The 22,094-nt window shown below is 40.5% G+C and overlaps 1 protein-coding gene across 1 annotated transcript; it reads left to right on the top strand.

The window, feature by feature from the left end:
- Window positions 1–412: 412 nt before the first annotated feature.
- LOC148478290 (myosin-4-like) lies at window positions 413–16,593 on the top strand. Its single transcript, XM_088455682.1, has 40 exons — window positions 413–451; window positions 2,582–2,794; window positions 2,885–3,028; window positions 3,157–3,313; window positions 3,410–3,437; window positions 3,551–3,668; window positions 5,722–5,814; window positions 5,924–5,987; window positions 6,076–6,174; window positions 6,448–6,551; window positions 6,675–6,813; window positions 6,911–7,029; window positions 7,124–7,273; window positions 7,357–7,527; window positions 7,617–7,923; window positions 8,013–8,086; window positions 8,222–8,309; window positions 8,416–8,533; window positions 8,664–8,787; window positions 8,874–9,010; window positions 9,099–9,354; window positions 9,453–9,695; window positions 10,032–10,208; window positions 10,302–10,447; window positions 10,534–10,624; window positions 10,709–11,098; window positions 11,174–11,300; window positions 11,502–11,620; window positions 11,718–11,914; window positions 12,004–12,187; window positions 12,275–12,440; window positions 12,635–12,759; window positions 12,874–13,182; window positions 13,433–13,636; window positions 13,722–13,847; window positions 13,938–14,108; window positions 14,186–14,290; window positions 15,506–15,601; window positions 16,222–16,356; window positions 16,458–16,593. The coding sequence occupies exons 2-40, from the start codon at window positions 2,594–2,596 to the stop codon at window positions 16,473–16,475; spliced, it is 5,820 nt and encodes a 1,939-aa protein (XP_088311808.1). The 5' UTR covers window positions 413–451; window positions 2,582–2,593; the 3' UTR covers window positions 16,476–16,593.
- Window positions 16,594–22,094: the final 5,501 nt, after the last annotated feature.

Raw genomic sequence — 22,094 nt, forward strand, 5'->3', positions numbered from 1 at the left:
TATTTTAAAGTTGTGAGTTTTCATCCATTCAGAGGTCAGTGAAAACCAATCCTGCCTTAACGGATAGATTGATTGCAAATGTTGCTTTCAACCTCTGAGTATTCAGAGTATCCTGCTGAATTATGTGGGTTATTTTTACAGACGGCTTTGGGAATGGTTGCTCCAATAAGGCAATGGGAAGACATCTTCCTTAAGTGGAGCGAGCTGAGTAGGCAGAGTAGGGCCTATATAAGCTTCGTCAGGAGTCTCCAGTTGATTACATCTCAGTGGGTGGTAAGTAATACTTGTGTGTTCTTGTTGAGGGTGAGAACAAATAAAATAATCCACATAGTCCTATACAGTTCTATATGTATAATAGATGTGTAACAGGATTAGAAATATGTTGATTTACTAATTTTTGTTTGCTTTTTCAGAGAGACATCATATTTTTCCATCTTTGTAGTGCTAAAAAGTAAGTGACAATACATTAAAAATACACACAACATTTATATAATTCGGGAACAACAATATATAAAAAATTGTCTATGTAAAATATATTCCCGGTAGCAGCAGATAAACCCCAAAATGCATACACTCTAAAATATGGTATAGGATTCGCATTAATATATAATATAATTATTATTCTACCTATAAGTATACAACACACCTGTCCAGAAAAAAAAAAAGAGTGCTCTTTTTAGACAGGTGTATTGTATACTTACATGTATAATTATTATTCTTTTTTATATTAATATCAATCCTATTCCATATTTTAGCATGTATTATTACAGCAGTTTACATTGCAACAGAACAAAGAAAGTACCTTATTATTGTTACATTTTAATAAATGACAACAATCATACACACCTATGAAAAATTAAATAAGAAAACCAAGCATAAAATTAATTGACTTATTATAGGTGTTTTACAGAGCATACCACTGTGGTTAAAAACACAATGAGAATAAAACCTTAAGCTGGCCACACACTAGACCAACTTACATCCAACCAGCCAACTAGTTGATTTGTTGGAATGAAAATCTGATAAGGTATGAAAGTAAATGACAATCAGCAATTTGCTCCCAAACGCTGGTAAATGGACAAAAACTGCTGTTTGAACAAATTGTTTAGTTCAAACATTTAACAAACTTGTCTGAACGACCATTTTCATCTGTTTTCTGGCATTTAGGAGCAAATTGCTGATCATCATTTACTCCCATATGTTACCAGATTTTCATTCCAACCAATCAACTAGTTGGCTGGTTGGACAGATAATCTTTAGATGTGTGGCCAGCTTTACAGTTTAGTAACCTGAATAATAAAGACACAAAGGGGTCTATTTATCAGCATGTAGCAATAGCACCATTTTCTATATCGCCACTTATCACATCATTAGGAAATGTTCTATCATCACAATTTATCATTAAAAGTTTGCAGGGGCTTTGGAACATTGCTCCGCAACTTGGCGAACTTCTGCACATGCTCAGGCTGTAGAACAGGAATTCAGCACAGTAGTTGGGTCTCATGTTCCACTTTCATGGGAAATTAATGGATAGATTGTAAAATAGACAAGTAAAGGTTTTCTGCGTGCTCTCCTATGCTGCTCAGTGAGGAAGTACAAACAAACATCTCATCTCTGAGCATGTAGGATTTACGTGCCAGGATACTGGTAAATGCACTCAGCATTATGGGAAGTCAATCTGACTGTGTCGCGATTAGAAGCAGTTTTCTGCTGCTGATCTCAATGACACTGTGCTATATCCCCCAAAAGTCAGACAGCACTGCTATAAAACTATGCTGCATCCAGATCAGCCTCACCCTCATGCATGATGCTAATTTGCAGTAAATCTGTGGATTAGGGAGGCTTCTGGGAAACAGGAATCCCCTAAATGCCTGCCCGACTTCATAACATATTTATTAACAGTTACTTTTTATTAACAGTAGTTTTTATTTGCGCACACATATTACATATATTTCAGCCACTGACATCAGTCCCTATCCCAGTGGAGCTTACAATCTATGTTCCCTATCATATGGACACATATAAACACTAGTGTTCATTTTTCTGTCAGAAGCCAATTAACCTAACAGTATGTAACTGAAGTGTGGGGGGAAACTGGGACCACTGGAGGAAGCCCAAACAAACAGGGTGAGAACATGCAAACTCCACACACTTAGTGCCTTGGTCAGGAATTGAGCTCACGACATCAGGGGTGTGAGGCAGAAATACTAACCACTACACCAACCGCAGTGGTTAGCATTATTAATTAGAACACATAACCTCAGTTCTCTTTATTATTACATTTACTAAAAATAGGAGCTGCAATAATAATCACAGTGTAAAAGGCAGTGGACTGGGACAATATGAGGATGGTTCCTATCAATTTTCCAGCAACAGGGGGCAGCACTGAGATCTATAAGAGTATACTGGCCAATTGCACCTCAGTTTGTCTGACCATCAGCACTACATAAATTATTACATTTGGACTCTTTTTCACCTTTCACACTCAAGCACTATTGAAGTGTATAAGACAGTACTAGAAGCCCAAGTTTTATGTTTTAGTTCAGTTGTAATTAAATTTTCTCAAAACAATCTCTTCCAGAAACCAGCAGCCATGGGGGACGGTGAGATGGCAGTTTTTGGCAATGCTGCCCAGTTTCTGCGTAAGAGTGAAAAAGAGAGACTGGAAGCCCAAAACAAGCCCTTTGATGCCAAGAACACCTGTTACGTGGATGACCAGAAGGAACTCTACGTGAAAGGTCTTGTCACCGCTCGGGAAGAAGGAAAACTCACCGTCAAGACCGACGATGGGAGGGTAATGATGATATTATATGTACAAGTTACAGTACATTCCAAATTGGAAACAGTTTTTGGCATAATTAAAGCATGACTGTTTCCTTTTCAGACTGTAACAGCAAAAGAAGCTCAAGTCTACCCCCAAAATCCTCCCAAGTATGACAAAATTGAAGACATGGCCATGATGACTCACCTGAATGAGGCCTCTGTGCTGTATAACCTCAAAGAACGTTATGCAGCCTGGATGATCTACGTAAGTCCTGACTTTTATGATGGGTGAATTATTTATTTTATTCACTTGATCCACAGAATTTAAGACACAACTGAAATAAAGGTCACCTAGAAAATGACGTATATCCATATCCCTTTGATAAATTACAGACCTACTCCGGGCTTTTCTGTGTCACTGTCAACCCCTACAAGTGGCTTCCAGTGTACGACCCTACGGTTGTAGCCGGCTACAGAGGCAAGAAGCGTGTGGAAGCCCCACCACACATCTTCTCCATCTCTGATAACGCTTATCAGTTCATGTTAACAGGTACAAAAAAAATCTTAAACTGATGCTTGTTAGCCATTAAGTTCAGGAGCCACATTTTAATAATGTGATTAATGTACATTAATGTTCTTTTGGCAGATCGTGAAAATCAGTCTGTCCTAATTACGTAAGTAAAACATCCTATATGTTGGTTAATCGTTTTTCATTATTATTTATCTATGTATTATTACATTTATTCCTCTTTATCTATGTCTTGTTTTATCTCTCTTTTACCTCCAGTGGAGAATCCGGGGCTGGGAAGACTGTAAACACCAAGCGTGTCATCCAGTACTTTGCAACAATTGCAGCCATTGGGGATTCTGGTAAGAAGAAGGAACAACTCAGCAACAGCTTGCAGGTAACTTCTTACTTCTAGACCCACTTTGAGCATGTGCACAATGTGATTAACAGCCAATTAAATGAAAGTACAGAATATCACATGTAGAAAAAACTAACACATTCTAAAGAACACAGACCAGTGTTTTTCTGATGATCAAAGAGCAGAGGTTCCCAAACTTATTCCTCAAGGCATCCTAAGGGTCCAGGTTTTAAGGATATCCATTGTTGAGCACAGATGGTTAATAAAATTTGACTGAGGTACTAATTAATTCACATGTGCACAAGCATGGTTATCCTTAAAACCTGGACCGTTAAGGGGCCTATCCATTAGCAGATAAATTGAACGACTGAACGATATATCGTTCAGTCGTTCAATTTATCTGTTAAAGGATAGGCCCTGAACGATGACAGATGCGCACTCTGGTGGCCGATAAATGTTATCTTTCGTCTCTCCAACATGTTAGTCAATTATTGCATATCGCTGCCAGATACTAGAAATATCTGGCAGTTTATATGCGGTAAATGACAGACGACGAACGATATTAACAGCAGCTACAAAGCACTGGAGAGCAAAAAATCCACTCCCTGAATGATGTCCTGCAATATCGTTCATCGTTCGTCTTTTGCCAAAATCTGTCATGTACATGACAGATATCGTTCAGCACAGCCCCCGGAATTTTCAATAGATGTCTTTTGTCTTTCATCGTTCAGAAAAACATCTGCTAATGGATAGGCCCCTTTAGAGTGCCTAGAGGGCCGAGTTTGAGAACCTCTGTCATAGGGCATACTTGAGAATAGGGCTATGAGATGAATGTCTATGCAACTAGGGTTATGGTTTGTAATGTGGTTATGGGAACTGAACATATTGACAAATATACATTATATCAGATTTATTATACAGGTTGAGTCTCCCATATCCAAATAATCCGAAATAATGAATTATTTTGGCATGACTGAGATAATAAAATCTTTGATTTTTGATGGTTCAATGTGCACAAACTTTGTCTAAGGCACAAACTCTTAAAAATAATGTATAAAATTACCTTCAGGCTGTGTGTATAAGGTGTATATGAAACATAAATTAATTTCATTTCTGTACACAAACTTTGCTTGAGCCACAAAATTATTGAAAATATTGTATAAAATTACCTGCAGGCTGTGTGTATAAGGTGTATATAACACATAAAATGTATTCTGTGTGTATATTGGGGTCCCATTCCCAAGATATTTCATTATGATATGCAAATATTCCAACATACGGAATATTCCGTTATCCAAAATACCCCTGGTCCCAAGCATTTTGGATATGGGATACTCAACCTGTATATTCTTTGCAAAATACAGCCTGTTACAATTTCCAGCTAATGGTCTGTACAGTACAATGTAAGGCTACTAACCAGCATAGAAATCTGCAGCACATTGTCCTTGTCCATATCACCAATGACACATATCTTTACTTGTTCCCCATAACTAATATCACTGTCTATCTCGCCAATTACATTTATGTGAGTATATTATAACACCCAAATTATCATCTTACATTTATCATTAGTAGCTGATCAACATTACAACAGTTATGTTATTAGGAAGATGCACCAATGTCAACAGCTAGATTCCAGCATAGAGATTTATAAGAGTCATGTCCAACAATAAATAATTTGGGTTTGGAATGCAGCCCATTCCTCTGCTGTGCTGAAACTGAATACTCAATAAAACAGGACACTTCATACTGCATAGAAAGCCACTAGGACTGGGTGACAGGTTCCCATTCAGCTATACTAGTCATAAGTTTGCTGGCCTTTTTCAGGCCACTGGCCTGCCAAATGTAATTTAACTTGTCTTTCTGTACATATGTACTTAAATGGCTTGATTTTAGAACAGAATACATAATTTTTGCTTAAAACCAAAATTATAAAAAACTAGTAACTGTCTTTTAGTATTTACAGAGTTTAAATGACTGCATATACCAATTTCATGTCTTTTTTTTCCGCCCCACATTTAGCAAAGTAATCCTTTCAAGCATTAATTTGTCTGTAAAGATGCTAATCAATCTTATGTATCTTTCATCTTAGGGTACTCTGGAGGATCAAATTATCCAGGCTAACCCTCTGCTGGAAGCCTTCGGTAATGCCAAGACCGTGAGAAATGACAACTCCTCCCGTTTTGTACGTATCCTTGAAAAATGATGTGTTCTTTTCTATTGTTACTTGTAGAATTTTGTAATGTGACCCTGTTTTCTGAATTTCTGTTTTCTGAATTATTTCTCATGATTAGGGTAAATTCATTAGAATCCACTTCGGAACAACTGGAAAACTGGCTTCAGCTGATATTGAAACATGTAAGTATGAACGCATCCCTTTCAGTTCCTACTTTGTGTTTAAGATTATTACACGTACTCATGTGTACAATGGATCTTAAATTTGCAGATCTGCTGGAAAAGTCCAGAGTAACCTTCCAGCTTTCAGCTGAGAGAAGCTACCACATCTTCTACCAGATCATGACAAACAAGAAACCAGAGATTGTTGGTAAGTTCACTTTTATTTACCCCTAAATATGAGGAGGTTGGTTAAACATATAGTGCACATTTATACTATAGTACAATAAAAACTATAACAGTAAGCATTCTTTGTACTGTAAGATGTTATTATGGACAAATTGCCCACTGGAACTGCCTTAATGTTACACCCTTTGTGACTCAATAACACATGGATCACTAATATGGTGATCCACAGTTCCAGATCAAGTCACTGTAATACTGACACATGTGCATTAAAATGTTACATTATGTCTTTCTTTAGAGATGCTTCTCATCACCACCAACCCCTACGACTACCCCGCTATCAGCCAGGGTGAGATTGCTGTGAAGAGTATTGATGATGTGGAGGAGTTTATAGCCACAGATGTAAGTAGTTGAGAATTTTCGAACAAAGAGCTGTTACTTTGAGTCAGTGATTGCTGCTGTATTTGTTTTCAAGGTTGGACACTCATAATATTAAATCAATATTAATGTGTTATTACCCAACAGACCGCCATTGACGTCCTGGGATTCAATCCAGATGAGAAGATCGGCATCTACAAAATGACAGGCGCCGTCATGCACCACGGCAACTTGAAGTTCAAGCAGAAGCAGAGGGAGGAGCAGGCTGAGCCAGACAGCACAGATGGTTTGTGCTTATTTTCATTGATCACTATATACAATTATAAATATTTCTCATCCGTGATTTTGTCAGATTAATTTCATGCTGCATGTTCTATGTCTAGTTGCTGATAAGATCGCCTACTTGATGGGTCTGAACTCCGCTGATTTGCTGAAGGCTTTGTGCTACCCAAGAGTGAAGGTCGGCAATGAGTTTGTCACCAAGGGACAGACTGTGCCACAGGTACATTAAGAACTGAAAAAACAAAATAAAAGGGGCACAATTGACAAGTGTATTTCCACCAGTGTGTTAACAAATGTTGTGGTCACCTCTTCAGGTCTACAACGCTGTAGGTGCCCTCTGCAAGTCTGTCTTTGAGAAACTCTTCTTGTGGATGGTCACTCGTATCAACCAACAGCTGGACACCAAGCAGGCCAGGCATCTCTACATTGGTGTGCTGGATATTGCTGGATTTGAAATCTTTGATGTAAGCTATTGACCTGTTCTTGCCTTGTGATTCTTTCGAGCCAGTCGCACTGCGGTCCCTCATCTCCTTTCTGTCCCTCACAGTTCAACAGCTTGGAACAGCTCTGCATCAACTTCACCAATGAGAAACTTCAGCAGTTCTTCAACCACCACATGTTCGTCCTGGAACAGGAAGAATACAAGAAGGAAGGTATTGACTGGGAGTTCATTGACTTTGGTATGGATTTGGCTGCCTGCATTGAGCTGATTGAGAAGGTGAGTTCAAATAGATTAATCCATTAAGTTCTCCAAAAAGCACTGACATGGTATTCTGGAACTCACTAACTTTATATTTATGCAATCAGCCCATGGGTATCTTCTCCATCCTTGAAGAGGAGTGCATGTTCCCCAAATCCACTGACACATCCTTCAAGAACAAGCTGTATGAGCAGCATCTCGGCAAGTGCAAGAACTTTGAGAAGCCCAAGCCTGGCAAAGGAAAGGCTGAAGCTCACTTCTCCCTGGTGCATTATGCTGGTACTGTGGATTACAACATCTCTGGCTGGCTTGAAAAGAATAAGGACCCACTGAACGAATCTGTTATCCAGCTGTACCAGAAGTCTTCAGTCAAACTGCTGGCCTTCCTCTACGCGGCCGGCAGTTCTGCCGATGGTGAGTTGTTTACGGTTTATGGTTCAAGGTCTTTTGAACTCAATATAATGAATAAACCTGTAATAACTGTTACATTTTCTTTTTAACAGAGGGTAGCAGTGGTGGAAAAGGAGGAAAGAAGAAGAAGGGAGCCTCTTTCCAGACTGTGTCTTGTCTGTTCAGGGTCAGTATTAACTGTATTCATGATAAGATGTGCATATCTAATACAGTTTTAAGTCATTACAGTCTAATAGTCGAATTTATAGTATTTTGTATAGCATGTATAATGTTCAATACATTCTATTTGGATCTGCTACAGGAAAACTTGAACAAGCTGATGACCAACTTGAGAAGCACCCACCCTCACTTTGTACGTTGTCTGATCCCCAATGAAACCAAGACTCCAGGTACAGTCTTTATTATTTATGTTTCTTTCTTTCTAATGCAAAGAACATTCAGACACGGTAGAAATGTTTGTTCTACATTATAAAATAATTAATTCTGTACTGATAGGTATCATGGATAACCACCTGATCATTCACCAGTTGAGATGTAACGGTGTATTGGAAGGCATCAGAATCTGCAGAAAGGGATTCCCAAGCAGAATCCTCTACGCTGACTTTAAGCAACGGTAAATTTCCTATAAAATGTTTAAATATTTAAATAATTTATTAAAATGTTTTGTAACCAACACATTTAAGAATATTAATTTGTTAAACATTTAAAATGGTCACTATTTCTCACCCACTTTGGTTACGCAGCTACAAGGTACTGAATGCCAGCGCAATTCCAGATGGGCAGTTTATAGACAGCAAGAAGGCAGCTGAGAAACTCTTGGGCTCAATTGATGTAGATCATACACAATACAAATTTGGACACACCAAGGTACACAATGAATAGCTATAAGACATCTTGTGAATCCAGCCTTTGTCTTCTTTAAACTCGAAATAATTATTTTTATTTTCCATAAGGTGTTCTTTAAAGCTGGTCTCCTGGGTACCCTGGAAGAGATGAGAGATGAAAAGTTGGCACAGCTGATCACTCGTACTCAGGCTCTTTGCAGAGGCTTCTTAATGAGAGTTGAGTTTAAGAAAATGATGGAGAGAAGGTAATGATATTTTTTTGTTGCAAAAATACACTGCACACCTAACTGTTTTACAAAGAAAAACCTTACATTATGTCCATTTCTTATTTAGAGAGGCAATATTTGTCATCCAGTACAATATCAGATCCTTCATGAATGTCAAACACTGGCCATGGATGAAGCTGTATTTCAAGATTAAGCCACTTCTGAAGAGCGCTGAAAATGAGAAGGAGATGGCAAACATCAAAGAGGAGTTTGAGAAGACCAAAGAAGCTTTGATCAAGGCAGAAGCCAAAAAGAAGGAATTAGAGGAAAAATTTATTTCCCTGGTGCAAGAGAAAAATGAATTGCTACTACAATCCCAGTCGGTAGGAATGCATTACATACAAGTTTAAATGAAAAAGATCTTTATATTGTAACTAAAAAAAAACAACATAGTAGGCTGAGTGCATCTTATATTCCGTAGGAATCTGAAACTCTGGCCGATGCTGAGGAGAGATGTGAAGGTCTTATCAAGAATAAGATCCAACTGGAATCAAAGATCAAGGAGATCACTGAGAGGCTTGAAGATGAGGAAGAAAGCAATGCTGAGCTGACAGCCAAGAAGAGAAAATTGGAGGATGAATGCTCTGAGCTGAAGAAAGATATTGATGACTTGGAACTTACTCTTGCTAAAGTAGAAAAGGAAAAACATGCCACAGAAAACAAGGTATAGTCAACAATGGAGACATCCCGGACTTCCAAAATATGGCACCCAAGAATGTTTAAAGCTAATTTATTACCATTTAATTATTTTTAGTTTTTAGATAATATTTTAGCCATTCACATAAAGTCCCTGCCTCAGTGGAGCAATACAATCTGTATAAAACTACAATCTGTATATCACATGAACACACACTAGGGTTATTTTTTGTCAGTAGCCAATTAATCTACCTGTGTGTTTTTGGATTGTGGGAGAAAATTGGAGAACCCGCAGGAATTGCACGAAAATACAAGAGAACATATAAATTCCACACAGATAGTGCCTACTCTTTCTAATTTTTAGGTTAAAAACCTAACTGAAGAATTAGCAACTCTTGATGAAAATGTATCCAAAGTCACAAAGGAGAAGAAGGCTCTCCAGGAAGCTCACCAACAGACACTTGACGATCTTCAAGCTGAAGAAGACAAAGTAAATTCTTTGACTAAAGCAAAGACAAAGCTGGAACAGCAAGTCGATGATGTAAGTAATTGATTTAATGTATATTACACTTGAATCATTTACACATTGGAAGAAGCTTAATCTATAATAATTAAATATTTATTAAAAATGTAGCTGGAAGGTTCCCTGGAACAAGAGAAGAAACTTCGTCTTGATCTTGAGAGAGCCAAGAGGAAGCTTGAGGGTGATCTCAAACTGTCCCAAGAATCCGTCATGGATCTTGAAAATGAGAAGCAGCAGACTGAAGAAAAACTAAAAAAGTGTGTAATTCTAATTTTATTTCTCACTAACGCTTTGATAAAGCTGATGGGAACATTGTGTAATTTCTATTTTTTGGCATCCACAGGAAGGACTTTGAAATTAGCCAGCTCCAAGGAAAGATAGAGGATGAGCAGTCATTGGGATCACAATTGCAGAAGAAGATCAAGGAACTTCAGGTATGGCTGTGAATAACAAAATCATGTCTAAACACTACACATTACATATTTAATTCAATGTAATAACCAACTACTGTTTTATAGGCTCGTATTGAAGAGCTTGAAGAGGAAATTGAAGCTGAACGGGCAGCCCGCGCTAAGGTTGAAAAACAGAGGGCCGATCTCTCCAGAGAACTTGAGGAAATTAGTGAAAGACTTGAAGAGGCTGGAGGTGCATCATCTGCCCAGATTGAGGTGAATAAGAAGCGAGAAGCTGAGTTCCAGAAAGTGAGACGTGACCTGGAAGAAGCCACCCTCCAGCATGAAGCTATAGCCGCTGCCCTGCGCAAGAAGCATGCCGACAGTGTTGCTGAGCTTGGGGAACAGATTGACAACCTGCAGCGTGTGAAACAGAAACTGGAGAAAGAGAAGAGCGAGCTGAAGATGGAGGTTGATGACCTTGCCAGCAACCTGGAGAGCGTTTCTAAATCTAAGGTAGTTTATTGTTTAAATTTATTTTGTAAAATTTTTCTCCATCAGGTATGATAACAATAATATCTGTTTCTGAAGGCCAACCTTGAGAAAGTGAGCCGTGTGCTTGAAGACCAACTCAGTGAAGTGAAGGCCAAGGAAGATCAGAATCAGCGTTTGATTAATGACCTCAATACTCAAAGGGCTCGTTTCCAGACTGAGAATGGTACATTGAAATATTATCATTGTCATTAATAACTGTAGTATTCTTACTTGCCCTTTACTAATGTATTTAAGCAGACTACAATAAATAACTTTTTTCAAGCATTTACCAAAATATCTATACTTGACTAGTGCAAAACACATTCTAAATGGACACCATTTTATAATTTTACACTGTATGACACTCATTTTTGTTGAATTTCAGGTGAGCTGTCTCGTCAACTTGAAGAGAAGGAATCTCTGATTTCTCAACTCTCCAGAGGAAAGCAGGGATTCACCCAGCAGGTTGAGGAGCTCAAGAGACAACTTGAGGAGGAATCAAAGGTAAGGAGTCAGAGTTGTCTAAATAAGTTTTGAGACCAAATGTTTAACATGACGTCATTCATTTTTCAACAAACCACTCTTTTTCTGTCAATTCCAGGCTAAGAATGCCCTTGCCCATGCCCTGCAATCTTCCCGCCATGACAACGACTTGCTTCGTGAGCAATATGAAGAGGAACAAGAAGCCAAGGCTGAACTCCAGCGAACCTTGTCTAAAGCTAATGGTGAAGTTGCCCAATGGAGGACCAAATACGAAACTGATGCCATTCAGCGCACAGAGGAGCTGGAAGAGGCCAAGTAGGTTATTAACAAGCACATTTGTTTAATATATAATTTCTGAATAATTTCCTAAAAATGATGTTACATTTTTTTTAATGCACTTACAGGAAGAAGCTGGCTCAGCGCCTGCAGGATGCTGAGGAACAAGTAGAGGCTGTGAACTCCAAATCTGCCTCCTTGGAGAAGACCAAGCAGAGGCTGCAGGCTGAGGTGGAGGACCTTATGGTCGATGTGGAGAGAGCAAACAGTGCAGCAGCTGCCCTTGATAAGAAGCAGAAGAACTTTGATAAGGTAAATAGGCAAATACACTACTGTGGTAATATCATAGCTTAGATGCACACTGTGCAAAGTGTTTATTGTTGTGATTAATGTTAACAGGTCCTAGTAGAATGGAAGCAGAAATATGAAGAGGGTCAGGCTGAACTGGAGGCTGCTCAGAAAGAGGCCCGCAGCTTGAGCACTGAGATCTTCAAGATGAAGAATGCTTATGAAGAGGCCCTGGAACAAGTAGAAACCCTGAAACGCGAAAACAAGAACTTGCAACGTATGTTTATCAAAATTCTTCATTTTTGAACTGTTGATTTCCTACAACTTTCATCCATTTTTATTATTTAAAGACAAATTGGTTCAGGTATTTGCTGACTGAAGACTCATCTGGGAATGACCTTCGTTTTCACCAGAGAATTAATAAATATTAATTTTGCAAATTCAGTATTTATTTGGTTCTCTCTTTTCCAGAGGAGATTTCAGATCTGACTGAACAGATTGGTGAGAGTGCAAAATCAATTAATGAGCTGGAGAAGGCCAAGAAGCAGGTTGAGCAGGAAAAGAGTGACCTACAGGCTGCCCTGGAGGAAGCTGAGGTATGTGACTAGAACTGACTTCTGTGGAGTCTTTAGATTCACTCATAATAGTATTATAGTATTGTTTATTTTAATATGATTTAGTAAAGTTTTACCTTACTACTATTTCCAAAGGGCTCACTAGAACATGAAGAAGCGAAGATCCTGCGTGTCCAGCTGGAACTGAACCAGATAAAGTCTGAGGTGGACAGGAAGATTGCAGAGAAGGATGAGGAGATTGATCAGCTGAAGAGAAACAGCCAGAGAGCCATTGACACCATTCAGAGCACATTGGACTCTGAAATCAGGAGCAGAAACGATGCTCTAAGGCTGAAGAAGAAGATGGAAGGAGACTTGAATGAACTTGAGATCCAGCTTAGTCATGCCAACCGCCAGGCTGCAGAGGCACAGAAACAACTCAGAAACGTGCAGGGACAACTGAAGGTCTGTCTAAGATAAAGCAGTGTTCCCATGTACAAGTTACTTATCAAATTATTCAACACGTTTAGTTTAGATAGTTTGAAAATTGAGATCTGTCTAAGAATGATGCTACCCATCCTTCCTTATACATACATTTTCTGCTTGGTAATACAAACCATATTGTCAGCACATGCACAAACATAATCTTATCATCAGTGAAATAGTAACAAATAAATTAGACATTAAAATAAATATTATACTCTTTGTCCAACAGGATGCCCAGCTGCAAATGGATGATGCCCTGAGGGGACAGGAGGACCTGAAGGAACAGGTTGCTGTGATTGAACGTAGAAATAACCTACAACAGGCTGAACTTGAGGAGAACAGGGCTGCCTTGGAACAGACAGACAGATCTCGCAAGATCGCAGAACAGGAACTTCTGGATTCCAGTGAACGTGTTCAGCTGTTGCACTCACAGGTATGATCTGCTACAGACACTCAACGTAGGAGTATTAGAAACAATTATCCACATAATGTATTAAATGACACATTTCCTCCTTTAGAACACCAGCCTAATCAACAGCAAGAAGAAGCTGGAAAGTGACATTTCTCAGCTCCAGACCGAAGTTGAGGAAGCTGTCCAGGAATCTAGAAATGCTGAAGAAAAAGCCAAGAAGGCCATCACAGATGTAAGTGTTCTCTGTCATGCTACCATTAAGAAACCCTATATATATTTTTTTATAGAATGACAACTTATTATTTCTTGATTTGCATTTAAGGCCGCGCTCATGGCAGAGGAGCTGAAGAAGGAGCAGGACACCAGCGCCCACTTGGAAAGGATGAAGAAGAACCTTGAACAGTCAGTGAAGGACCTGCAGCATCGTCTGGATGAAGCTGAACAGCTGGCATTGAAGGGGGGCAAGAAGCAACTCCAGAAACTGGAGTCCAGAGTATGTGTATATATTTTTTAACAATATTATTGAGTAAATAATTATTTTCATTTTAATAATAACACTGCTATCCACAGGTTCGTGAACTGGAAAATGAGCTGGAGAATGAGCAGAAGCGTGGAGTTGATGCAATTAAAGGGGTTCGGAAATATGAGAGGAGAGTGAAGGAACTGACCTACCAGGTAAAGAACAATTTGCTTCTAATATAAAGTAATTTATTAACATCCAAGTCACCTATACAACATCTGAAAGACTTTGTGGATCTTAAGGCTGATTACTAACTCATAGTGTGTATATATTTATATATATATAATAACACTGTCACAGTCTGCCGGAACTCCTACAATATTAACAACATGCTCCGGTGCACCTTCAGAAAGAATCAATAACCTCCATACAGATGAAAGGCACACAGAGTCAGCAGTTCAGATCAATCCATGTGTATTGAAAATGTCAAACGTTTTCAGGGCCTCAGCCCCCTCATCAGCTGTATACGAGTTGTCCTAATGACGGGGCTGAGGCCCTGAAAACGTTTGACATTTTCAATACACATGGATTGATCTGAACTGCTGACTCTGCGTGCCTTTCATCTGTATGGAGGTTATATATATATATATATATATATATACACACACACAAATATATATATATATATATATTTATTTGTGTGTGTATATATATATATATATATATATTTTATTAATAATAATAATAATAATAATAATATAATAATAATAATTAATAAAGTCCCCGTTTTAGGGATCTATCTGTTCGTTTGGGCTAATCTCTTGAACCACTGGATGGATTTTGATGGGTTTTTCACTATTCTATACAGCATTGGTCGAGGAAGGTTTAGTTGTTTGAACCATTCATCTGTGACAAAAGGTAGCTGCGCAGTGACAATTTTAGTGAAGCAAAGTCACAGAAAACAATCATGCACCAAGCTGCTGTATAGAAGCTAGTCATGGTGCTGAAACAGCAACAGAGCATCTGAAACTGAGGCTTGGAATGAAGAAAGTCACAGAAAAAAACTGTTGTGCTATATGAGTGACAGATTGCTGCAGATCCTAGGGATGTGCTCTGATTGGCTCTCACTGTCTCAGATAGCCAATCAGAGATAACACTATGCCCTGTTGCTTAGCAGCAGCCTAGATAGGGGAGGGAGTCAGTGACTGAGCAGGGTCACGTCTGAGGCAGACAGAGAGTGAGAGACAGCCTCCAGCGAACCCATGAAGATGCTCTGATGCAGACACAGTATCCAGAAAGGAGCCAGGTATTAGGAATTAAAATTGTTTTAAATTAGTGTGGTTGTTTATACTTATTAAATATTAACTATAACTATTAATGAGAAATCTGTAACCTGAATATAATGAGTAAAATGAATGTTTATGTGGCAGACTGAAGAAGACAAGAAAAACGTCCTGAGATTGCAGGACCTGGTTGATAAACTGCAGCTGAAAGTAAAGTCCTACAAGAGACAAGTTGAGGAGACTGTAAGTGCCACCTGATTTTATAGATAGGAACAAATAAAGTTTTGTAATTCTCTTCAATGATTAGACTATCCAATGTTTGTAAGACTTGTCAGCATCAGTGGGTCAGAAATGCAAATACCAACTCATAGATACACCAGCTGGGGGCGCCAAACTGTGCATGATTAAATCTAACATCAATGGTGGCCTTAGAGGCAATGTGTCCATCTCCGCCACTACGTAGAGAGTTTGGGGCCCCTGCTAAATACAGCAAATCGTTGGGGGGTGCAGGAGAGAGACCTCATCCAAAGTTCTATTGGGAAGGATTAAAATTTAAACTGTAAATTTAAAATGTAAAGTCCCTTAAAATATTGTTTTAACTACAGCATCTATACATAGTTTTTTTTCTCCTTGCTAACAATATTAATGATAAACATCTATTATATAAAATACGTATAAATTTAGCTCTTGGGTGTAATATGAACTTATAACTTTAGTGCTATTTTATAGAAATTCCTACAAGTTATATTAAGGTCACAGGATGAAGCAACATTGAGTTTAGTATGGTTATCAATGCCAAGAAAGATTGTTGTGTGGATTGTTCTTGAACTTCCCTCCTGTTATCATCTATATCTGTTTCTCAGGAGGAACAAGCCAATGTTCATCTGAGCCGCTTCAGGAAGGTACAGCATGAACTTGAGGAGGCCGAGGAGAGAGCCGACATTGCAGAGTCCCAAGTGAACAAACTGAGGGTCAAGAGCCGTGATATTGGTGGAAAGGTAAAAATGACTGTACTTGTGTTCTTATACTTTTAGTTTCTATTTTTAGATTGTTTTTATATTTCCTTTACATTTTTTCTTTTCATTTTTTTTTTTTACAGAAAGACAGTGAAGAATGAACACCCCTGAATATTACAAAAGATGCTTGCAAAATGTGAACTTCTTATGTAATGTCCTCCTTGTACCATTTCCTTTACCCTCTGTAACTAAGTTTAAATAAATAATGAGCAACTTTTACTTTCTTGTCCTTTTACTACCATACCAAACACAATCAATTGCTTCCGAAATATGTATATACAAAAAATATGTTGACATTGAAGACATTTTAATATCCAATTCTTAGATACTAATTCTGACGGTCTGTATGGTATGCCCCTGTGCATCGGGTGCCTATGTGCCTGTGCACAATTTGGTTATCTGTACTACTTAGGCCTTTGATACATTCTGAAAGAATGATAAATAGTTAAATATTGTTTGGCAAAAGCTGATCTGGGAATGGAGTTCTTCATACAAAGATGTTTTATAGAAAACATTTAAAGGGCAACTAAAATTTTGATCTCATACATCCAAACAGTGAATACTGGAACTATGTGGTATAGAGGTGAAGCCAGAGCTTGGGCACTTTAGGAAAATCCTCCCACAAACATTGAACTCCACACCCCCCTATATTCCCTAGCATGTAGGACATCAGTCAAAGTGCCTATAGGAGCAGGACAAGCTTTTCCATAGAGCTACCCATGGCAAAGTTAAATGAATAGATTAATCAATGAATTTTTTTTTTTTGTTCCATGTCATTCATCAGCCATGGTGACTCCCAGCTTTAATGGCAGTATGAACTCCAGGATAGTCCCAGTTTGTGGGGACTGACGCACTGCTCTGATTTGCAAGGGGGGAGGGGGGGGGGACAGCTATTGGGCGGTATTCCCTTGGCACATATAATAAAACAGTGCTTTTCACCAATTGGAGATGTGAACATCTCAACTGGATGCGTGGCCATGCCCACTATGATCCTATCACGCCCCAAAATTGCCACGACCATACCCCCGTCCCGATTTGACATGTTGGGAGATATCTACATATGATATATATATATACTCTAATTAGTTTAGAAACATGATGCATGTCTGCAGCCATTAATGCCAACCCTAATAACTGTGTAAAGACCATGTGTAATCTTTGCAACACTAGCACAGAGAAACTGAATTCAGTCATCAAAGTGGCTTTACTGCTTTTCTAACAAAATATGTGCAAGCTCATCCTCCCTCTCAACTTTTTGTGCCAGAATACTATGCTGAGGGCTACTCATAGAAGGTGTTGTTCCCTTGAAGTGGCATTTAATACATATGATCATACTTGGGAACTGTAAACAAGCTGAAATGGAAAAATCTGTCAACATGAACCCTTTAAAAGCTACTGGTAACGCCCCAAGAAAGTAATGGAAATGAGTGCAGATGTTTCATTGGACCCTGCAAAGGAACTAGCTTCCTTTTTAAAGGCTGAGCTCCAGCACAGCTCTATCCTAATTGGCTGGTTTTAAACCTATGTCTTTTTTTTCCCTGAACTTGAGAGCTCCTGGCTTCCCTATGTAAAGCTGATTATCCCCAGGTACTCTGTTTGGTTTACCTGACTGTAGCGACTCCTTGCCAACAATAATAGCTGAACATACTCAAAAAGCATGTGATAAGTCCGCAGCTCTGCCACAAAGTGCTCAGTCTAAAACATTATACCAGGAGGGTACAAATTATTACATATCAGCATTGCCCCTAGAGATTATACTGAAATTGTGTAGTCATATGTGTGTGAGGATACAGGGTTCTTCAATCCCCCAGACACTGAACAGATGAAACTGAAGTAAAGGTTTATTTTTCACTGCACACAGAAAAAAACACACGGAACAAAAGGCAAATGTAGCGATGAAACAACAATACACCGGTAGCAGTCTGGATGAGACACCACCTATACGCACACTTGCCTACTTTTTGTTTTCTCCTCCGGGAAGGAGAAGCAGGTGGGTTACGACGGGGGCGTCATTAAGCCCCGCCCCTTCTATGTAAATTGCTGCAAATGTAAAATGGGGGCGGGGACCCGCAATCCTCGAGGAAATTCTCATTCTGCCAACTTCACCCTTCCGGGGGTGCAGGGGGGGGGGGGGGGGGGGTTGGAGTTACCTGAAAAAAAGGGGAGCCTTCTGCGAATTCTGAGAGGCTAGGCATGAATACGTGTTGAATTCGACTTATGATCTTGACAAAAAAAAGTGTACCCAACTCACAGGAAAACATTGAAGATTCCACATATAAAGGTTTCTTTACACAGAGTTTGGTGACTTGATCATTCATCACACAGAAATGGAGCGTACCATACTCACTCTTTACAGAGCTGTAATCCTCCTATCTGGGTTCCTTTAGGGGAGTGGATTTTCCGACTCCCATTTATTTTAAATTATGTCTGCTATCTTCCAACTAATGTTCAAGAACATCCCAATCGCAGTGGCCGGTTCGCGCACGAACACTACGAAGCATACGCATGCGCAGAACGCAACAATCAGCCGGTTGCGTGCGTAATCGCTGTTTGGTAATGAATCAGGCCCATAGATTGTAACCTCTACTGGGGCAGGGACTGATGTGAATGGCCAAATACTCTCTGTAAAGTGCTGCGGAATATATGTGCGCTATATAAACAACTGGTAATAAATAATAAAATCTCTCCCGCATGCTACCATACACATTCTTTTGCGGTCATCTTTAGAAGCTATTTACAAGGTTGAAGAGTGTAGCTTCTTTACCTTGCAATCTGGGACACAGAAGAAAGTCACACCTGATTTACAGATTTCCCATCTGCTAGTTAACAGGATTGTACAACGCAATATGATGGATTCACAAAGACTGTGTGGCCCATAATTGTTGTTTCAAGATTCAGAAGGAATAATTGATGTGGTCTGCTTTGCTATTTGAGATTTTTGTCCTACAGCAGAATCCTTGTCTATGAGCTTTTTTTTATGAGAATCCTGTTACTTCAACCAACTTCAGATATCTGTAATCTGTGAACTTTTCTTTGTTGTAAACCTATTATCCTTTAAAATATATCTGCATTGCTGCAGTTCCACACATTTGACTAGCAAAGCCGCACCAGGCATTATGACAGCCGTGAACGATATTATACTAGAGGTAGGCAACCTGGGCCACTCCAGCTGCGGTGGGGCTACACATCCCAGCATGCTACAGTATTGCTGTTGGGGTATGTGAAAGCTGAGGCAGGACATGATGGGATGGGCAAACATCTTCACTTTTGTAAACCCGCACTTTAGTGAATTTACCCTTAGGTGTCTATCTGCTGTTGTAAGAGCACTGCGCTCACAACTTAAGAGTATTAAGCCAATTATCGTTTTCATCAACTCTCTAAACTATCAGTCATGATCACGGCTGCACCCCAGTGACTTAAATACAACCAACACTCAAATGCAGTGTACTGTTAAAGAACTTGCTAACTATGAATGCTACACTACTGCCCTGCTACATGCAGTGTATTCCAGAACAGCCACTCAAGTTTCAGTTCAGATTTACAAAGTTTAGTTGGATCTCAGTGTTCTCCCCAGGCTGTTTTTTGTGGGCACACCGCCTGGCAAAGAAACAGCCATCCACCCGCCACTTCCCCCCCGCCCTAAGGCGCTGCGTCCCCGTACAACTTACTGCCCGGCAATCCTCCCACCCCAATGCGCCGCGTCCCCGTACAACTTACTGCCCGGTACTCCTCCCACCCCAATGTGCCGCTTCCCTTGTCGCCCGGTCACCCTCAATGTATCCTTGTTGCCATGGACACGGATGAGACGCCGAGCTGTGCCGAAGTCACATGTTATTCCCATCTGAGACTCCCAGTCCTTCTGTTCTGGCATCTGTGTCCGCCGAGCAATAAGGACACATTAGTGAAGGTTCCGGGCGGTGGGACAAAAATTTTCTGGGGAGAACACTGTTGGTGCTCAAGAGTTCACGGAGGCTTCAGAGGAGGACGAAGTATCGAGGCCGCACCGTGTGCATGTGTCCCGATGGTCAGTGTCGTCATGAGGGGGAAGAATGCCGGCTCTTCTGCAGTGACAGGAGCTGGGTGCTGCGCTGTGACGTTCTCCTGCAGCACCCGGCTCCTGTCAAAGAGGAGCTGACAGTGCAGACTGCCCAGTCTCCAGCCCAGCATCTCCAGCGATGCTGGGCTGCCCGCGGTAATGCCTCTGCCGATGGCTACCGCTGGGAGACAGAGATAGAATTTGGATGCGGTGGAAGCTATTTGTTTTCCGGACGGCTATTTTTTTAAGGCGCCAGACAGAGAAATTTAATTGTTGCTCTGTCTGAGCGCAATAGCGAGCAAAAATGTGCAAGAAATCTGTGGTTAGGACGTTAAACAGGTTTAGCTGTTTTACTCGGGTAAAGCCGGTCTAATAGGGCGTGAAGAGGGCGATAATTAATGGGCGCCCAGAACAATTCGATTGCAATACTGGGCACTCATTAATTATCGCCGCCCACGCCACAATTCAATTGCCCCCAGAGAGAGGCAGATTCGGTGGGGGCATGTCATGGTCAGCGACTGCGTCTTTTGCACTGATACCCGCAGCCACATACAGATGGTGGTTCTGCGCCTTCATAGGGCTGGTGCAATGTCCGATGGTGCATCTTAATGCACATAGAGGGCGCTTAGCACAGCAGCCGGCGGATGGCTCTGTGTGAAGGCCATTGGTCACAGAATTATATAAAAAGCTTTTGACGGGCGGCAAAAGACACAGTCGCGGCTGCAGTAGTGGCACCTCTGAATCAGGCCCTGAGAGTGATAAAATAAGAGTGTATTATCACTATTGAGCAAAGTGCAAGTGTGTGATTATTAGTAGTAATTCAGCTCCTGGTGGTGATTTGCGCCCGATTCAGATATGTACACTAACCAGATGATTAGCGTATATATCTCTGATGGTTTACGATCTGCGCATATGCAGGAACCATTCTGTGCATGTGCAGAACGGGTCCTGCGATCTCGCTCGCGGACCGTCCCAAGCTGCAGCATGATTGACATGCTGTAGAGTTTGGGGGCATGGCTGGCCACCGTTCCTAGAAATGGGGGGGGGGGGGTGTCGCCCCTGTTTTCCAGGAGGAACGAGGCCAGGATCTGCGTCGGTAGACCCAACCATCACAACTATCGATCGAGATGGTTGCGTTGGTGATCCCAGGCTACGACCTAGGTCGCAGTGATGGGATCGAAGATGCAGCAAAAAGGTGTCTGTTTCCTTCAGAAACATTTTAGATGGACGGAATTGCACAGGCGCTTGTATGCGGCTCTGCAATTCCGCCCATCTCTGAATCAGGCCCTCAGGCTGTATAAGAAGGGAAGGTTTTGCTTTATTAGGGCTCGATTCAGTTCAGCGCAATGCTGAGTGGTTCCGGGAGGGAGCTCCCGCAGCCATTTAATTCACCGCGCTATTTGGTCCGACACTTGGCAGTTAAGTCATAGAATGCCGGTTCTCGCGACTTAACCTGGGTGTTTAGTTGCGAGAACCGGCATTCTCCAACTAAAGTGCCCGCCGCGCTAAGCAGGAAAACAGCCGCGCGGCCAGCACTTTAGTCGAATTTCTCCTCGCTCCCTCAGGGGGGTGTGAGAAGAAACCCTTTAGTGGGACCAAATGGTGCGGTGAATTGAATAGCGCCGGGAGCTCGCCCCCGGGACAATTCAGCATTGCGCTGAATTGAATTGAGCCCTTAGAGAAG

Source organism: Taudactylus pleione, unplaced genomic scaffold, assembly GCF_031769625.1.
Source record: "Taudactylus pleione unplaced genomic scaffold, aTauple2 ptg000665l, whole genome shotgun sequence".
Taxonomy (NCBI): domain Eukaryota; kingdom Metazoa; phylum Chordata; class Amphibia; order Anura; family Myobatrachidae; genus Taudactylus; species Taudactylus pleione.